Source organism: the organism of the source record quoted next, unplaced genomic scaffold (assembly GCF_019419815.1).
Source record: "Pyrus x bretschneideri cultivar Hongxiangsu unplaced genomic scaffold, Pyrus_bretschneideri_v1 Contig15, whole genome shotgun sequence".
Lineage (NCBI taxonomy): Eukaryota > Viridiplantae > Streptophyta > Magnoliopsida > Rosales > Rosaceae > Pyrus > Pyrus x bretschneideri.
Window position 1 is genome coordinate 232,366 of NW_025999446.1, and position 5,730 is coordinate 238,095.

The window sequence follows — 5,730 nt, forward strand, 5'->3', positions numbered from 1 at the left end:
AATCCTATGAAATTACCAGTTTAACCATTTAATTAAAACAGAACATAAATAAGCAATATGGGGCAAAAATGTAATTTCACACACAACCAAATTTTGCTTCTTTTTTTTTTTTTTTTTTCAAAACCTCACCTACATGTAATCCTAACATATCTCTAATTAATAAAAATTTAAAAATAAAAGAAACTTCCAACTCCACATTCTCTATCACTCTCTTCCTCTCTCCTGATTCAAAAGTAAAAAAAATTCTTACACTCTTTGTGTGTGCTGGCATGCTAATTTATATTAGAGTAAGACATTTAGGCTAACCCACATACTAGAATGAATTACTATAATTTTAGTGTCGAACTTATCATTCATAAGAGAAAAAAAAAATCACGTATACTACATAATTTTGATATCAAACTAGTCAATCAGGGAAGAAAATAATTATGGTTAACTACTGCAATTTGTTTTCATATTCTTGTTATATTATTTATTCATTTCAAAGACAAAATAAAGAGGAGGATGATGAAAAGCGAATGCGGAAAACATTCACTAAACTCCTAAACTCAACCACAGTTTCTTCTCTCTCCTCTCTCTCTCTCTCTCTCTCTCTCTTCTAGTCTCTCTCTAGTTTCTTCTTCCTGCTTCTCTAAATACCAAAGCGTAGCTTCAAGACCCACACTCTCACTCCCTCCCCTCAACAAACTCAACAAACCAAACAACTTTCAACTCAGAGAGAGATTTCATCACTCACCTTTGATTTGATTTGTTTTGGAGGGAGGCCGATCGGACGGTGGAGATGAGCTGCAACGGCTGCCGAGTGCTCCGGAAGGGATGCAGCGACACATGCATACTGAGGTCGTGCCTGTACTGGATCGACTCTCCCGAAGCCCAAGGCAACGCCACCCTGTTCCTTGCCAAGTTCTTTGGCCGCAGCGATCTACTCTCCTTCGTCTCCGCCGTACCGGAAAACCAACGCCCTGGTAAACAATCAATCAATTAATTAAACAATATTGCAATAATTTTACACGATTAATATTTGCCATTAATTAATCCATATTTTTCCTTTTTCTCGATCAGCTCTGTTTCAGTCTCTGCTGTTCGAAGCGTGCGGCCGCACGGTGAACCCGGTGAACGGAGCGGTGGGGCTTCTGTCGAGCGGGAACTGGCACGTGTGCCAGTCGGCGGTCGAAACGGTGCTCTGCGGCGGCGCTTTGAGGCCGTTACAGGCTTTCACTACGCCTACCCTCGACGAGTCTTCGGACTCGTTCAGCAGAGGCTCATGCACGCCGAAAAACCGCTACTGCCCGTCGGCGTCGGCATACTACGACGCGGAGCGAATCCAGCCGTTCGAGGCGGCGGGGCTCTCTCTGAAGCCGAATCTCGTGGCGGCAGAGAGAGGAAGAGGGAGGGGAATGTGGATCTGCGTAAGTGCCGCGATGGATCAGCGGCGGAGGGATACGGTGTCGTTTGATTCGGAGGAGTCAGTGATGACTACGACAACGACGAGGACCTTTGAAAGCGGTGGCGGCGATCTGAAGGATCGCAAGCTTCTGAACCTTTTTGTCTAAGTACTATTAACCTATGAGAGAGAAATCTATGAGAAAGAGAGAGAGAGATTTTGTTCAACTAATAGCAAATTAGTACTCGTAATTAGAAGTGATAAGTGAATAATGTATTCCGAGAGGAAATACGATAATCGGAGCCGATCAGTTTTGAATTGAATATTCTGGTGTTCTTCCTCCTTTTTTTATTTTTTTTTTTAAATTTAAATTTTCAGTTTTTCAATTATTTGTTTTATTTTTGGAGGAGTTGTCGATAATGGCAATGGTGACGTGGCGGTGACTGCCGCCTCTCGACGCAGGTTTCCATTATGATCCGTACATCATCTGAGAATTACACCTGTATGATATGCATGCACCCCCTGTCCATTATGATCCGTCTGATTAAATCACCATGATGACGACACGTGGAAAATGTCTTGATTTTCTTTAAATAGTGTTTTAACTACATCATCCACAACAATAGTGTATTTGATTTCACACAACTTCATATTAGTCTAATTGAGATTGTCTTATTGAAGCTTGGGTAAATTGCCATAAAATTACTTTAATTATAGACCGAACTATAATTTCATTTATTATATTTTAAATATTACAACGTTATACCTCAATTTATGAATCCGTTGCAATATCAGACATCAGTTAAAAAAATCTGTCAATTTTTCTATTAACCGCTTACGTGGCAGCTAATAGGTTGCCTCACTCATCAAACTGGATGGATAAATTAATTCAATATTAAAAATTAAGAATTTTTTTAACAAAAAAAATTAAAATATTGAATAGGGTCCCACCACTAAGCTTAGCACCTCATTCACCATCACCACCACCGTGCATTCTCCTTCTCCCACACCAGACGCCATCCTCGCCTTCGTAACTCCGGCGAAGTCCTCTTCCTTCTCCGGCCACCGGATTGTCCTCGCTGGCGTTTGATTATTTCTAAAATTCTTTTCACCCTCTACTGATTTTTTCCTCCAGGATTTTTTTTTTTTGAAGTTTCTCTTCTACCTCTCATTCTCTCCGGCCGAATCCTCTCCCTCATTTCCCCTCAGAACACCCGTCGTCCCCCTCCGACTCCTCCCACAGCCCGATGGGTCGAATAATAACCTCTTTTCCTTCCTTCCTCCTGGGTCTCTTCAATTCGAGCAAAAAAGCAGCAATCAAACTCATCAAATCCATCCCCGCCGCACCCGCATCTCGTCTGCAACCAACCACAACATCCACATTCGTTTGTCCCGTCAAGCCAATTCTGCTCCTGCTTCATCCTCTCAACCGAGGCAAAAATTACGAAAAATAATAAAACCCATGAACCCGCAAAACCCAATTTTGATTTCCCCAAATGACAAGTCCCTCTGCCATCATTGTCGAATCGGTTTAATCTGGAAGAGACTCGAGCAATCCGAATTGGAGCTCGAATGAAATAGCTGCAATTATGCAACTCCGTGATTTGGTGGAGACCCGTTCGGCCACGACTCCGAGGAAGACGAGCGGGTATCAGAGCGAATTGGCGGAGACCTGGTTGAGAGGCGGAGTCGGGGTCGTTCTGGTTTCCAACGAAGCTGTGGAGGTGGAGGGTTCGGCGGAAATCTCGAGGTTTCCTGGGAATTGGTTTCCAGCGAATGGGGAAATGGATACGGGGGAGAGGAAAAGGGATAAGGGTTTTGGGGAAACCCTAGGAAATCGAAATTAGAATGAGGGGATTGGGTGAATCTGATCGCCGACTCTAATCTTCGGTAAGGTCGAGGTATTGAGGTTGGGAGGTCGGGAGGGTGGCGGGGAAGCGTTGATGAGGATGTTCTGGGAAGCACGATGGAAGGAAAAGAAGGTTCCGCGCCAACCTTTTTCATTTTTTAATTTTTTTATTTTTAGTTTTTTTTTTTTTTTTTTTTTTTTTTTTTTTCAATTTGAATGTCAGTCCATGTGCCGATGAACAGAGAAGACAAACTAAAACGAATCTGCGACGTCAGCAATTGACAGATTTTTTAACGGAGGTTTAACATTGTAATGAATTTATAAGTTGAGGTATAACATTACAATGTTTAAAATATAAGGTATGAAATTGTGATTCGGTCTATAATTGAGATAATTTTATGTAATTTACTCTTGAAATTTCTATTATTATCGTGGACTAAAACTTATCAATATTCTCAATACACTGTCGTGAATTACTAACAACGCAAATGTATTTTCATTTTTTGCCACAGTGCGACGGTGGCGTTTGCACATAATATTGCGTGTTGAGCGGTATTTCAACGTGTGATAATGACGTATCGAGGTGTAAGAAAGTTTTTCTCGTTACCACAGTTTTCAACATGTGCCATGATGGCAATACTTTATGCGTAACTATGGGTTGATGGCGTTCTACCACCTGGAAAACATGTGCAGCAACAAGCATATAAATAAAAACTTGAACTTGAAACAAAGGGAAACAATAATGGAAAAATGATCTCAACCTGAAAAAATGGAAAAAATGCTTACGTAACAGGTGACAACATGTGGTCTATAATTTAGTCGACGTCAGATGTGCTTCTGATTTTGTTCGAGTAGAAATGTTAAGGGAGCACTCTCAGGACCGGTTTGGCATTGCAGATTTTTTTTTTTAAAGCCGCTTTTTAAAAGGGTTGAGGTTAAAATTGTGTTTGGTAAATAAAAAAAAAAATCTTTTTCAAAAGTATGGGTTCAAAACAGCAGAAACAACTCTACCCATACTTTAAAAAACAATACTTTTTTCCTTTTCACAGCATATCAGCCCCAAATTAGCTTTCAAAGCGGGATTCTACATGTACTCTCTGTTACCTCACTGTTTAACATCAATTTTCATACCGACATTATAAAACATTGTGCCACAAGCATGAAGTGGTAAAGAGTTCCACTTTTGAGAGAGTCTCCTTAACATTTCTCTTGTTTGAGATAACACAAAGATTGGGGAAATGCAAATGCCATGCCATTTGCTTTATCTTGTGCGTATTGATAGAGTAAATTATACTTTGCATCTTCAAGTTTGAGTTCAATGTAACCATATACATATCTTTAAAATATTGCAATTTTATATATAGAGTTATTATTTAGCTGCAATGTCATATATCATTATATAATTTTTAAATTTGACATTAAATTACATGTTAAGTGATAATGTAACGAGCCAACTTAGTACTACATACGATCTACTGATATTCCTCTCATAAGTGAGAGGTCTTAAGTTCGATTCGCACCAAAAGCGAAGTTAAACAACATTATTATGATAAACTCATTGTAAAGTTTATCCCACTCCCTCATCCCTTGATGTAGATACCAACGGTTATTAAAAAAAAAATGATAATGTGACGAATATACAACTGCCCACCCGTCCCCAACAAGATTAATAAAAAGTCTTATATTCATCATAACTGATAAGCATCAACCTGATTTTTCTCTTCTTTTTTTTTGGGTATTTTAAGATTTTCCATACAAAAAGATCTTTTTGCAAAGCGATAGCATTATAATATAAAGTAAACTTAGCTAATCTGTGGACCACAACATTAACTGAGTGTCGAGATGAAAAACTCGAGAGCTAACATCAGTTAGGAAGTCATCAGCTAGTCCCATTTTAGATGCATTAAAAAGTGGAGAATGAGTCACAACATTTTATAATAAGCTATTTTTTCAACAAGTTGTTAACACATCTATAACATGACAATTCAACTTCCTAGAAAATATGTATCATCTTTGCATTCATGTAGTCAATCTCAAACCTCCTCTAACTAAGTAGAGACTGAATATCGTTAAATCAACAATTCGTATGTATACACTTCAACTTCATTGAACCATTCTCATCAAGAAAAAAACAAAGGTGAAGTTCACTCAATTTGAAAATGGTGATTTGTGAGTTGCATCGTTTTTCTATTATGATAGTGGTATATTTAGGTACAAAGAGTAGAAGATCAGAAAACTAACACGTGCCATCTAAACATAAGGGTGGAGGTTTTGTGTCAGAGGCTGGCGAGGCAGGGATGGATAAAGGGAAGAGAGGACCGCAACCGAAAGGAGAATCAACGGATGGATTTGAAGTGGGGGAGAAGTGGGACCCAGAAAAGCAAGAAATTTTTGACCAAAAGAAAAAAGAAAGCGAGAAATGGTGCGGTGCACGTCAGCCCCCATCCACGGGCAAAAACCTCCGCCGTTGGAAGTGGGTTCCTCGGCGTCACCACCT

General features: G+C 39.5%; 1 protein-coding gene across 1 annotated transcript; it reads left to right on the forward strand.

Annotated features, from left to right (window-relative positions):
• The first annotated feature begins 504 nt into the window (after window positions 1–504).
• On the forward strand, window positions 505–1,707 carry LOC103945280 (LOB domain-containing protein 37). The gene is made up of 2 exons (XM_009355830.3): window positions 505–965; window positions 1,063–1,707. Exons 1-2 carry the CDS (start codon window positions 782–784, stop codon window positions 1,551–1,553), a joined length of 675 nt encoding a protein of 224 aa, XP_009354105.1. The 5' UTR covers window positions 505–781; the 3' UTR covers window positions 1,554–1,707.
• The last annotated feature ends 4,023 nt before the right edge of the window (window positions 1,708–5,730 follow it).

What these genes read in the sequence shown, in the direction of transcription:
- LOC103945280 (XM_009355830.3), top strand. Translation starts at nt 782, where the DNA reads ATGAGCTGCAACGGCTGCCGAGTGCTCCGGAAGGGATGCAGCGACACA. An exon ending in ACCGGAAAACCAACGCCCTG is followed by an intron (nt 966 to 1,062) that starts GTAAACAATCAA and finishes TTTCTCGATCAG; the next exon opens with CTCTGTTTCAGTCTCTGCTG.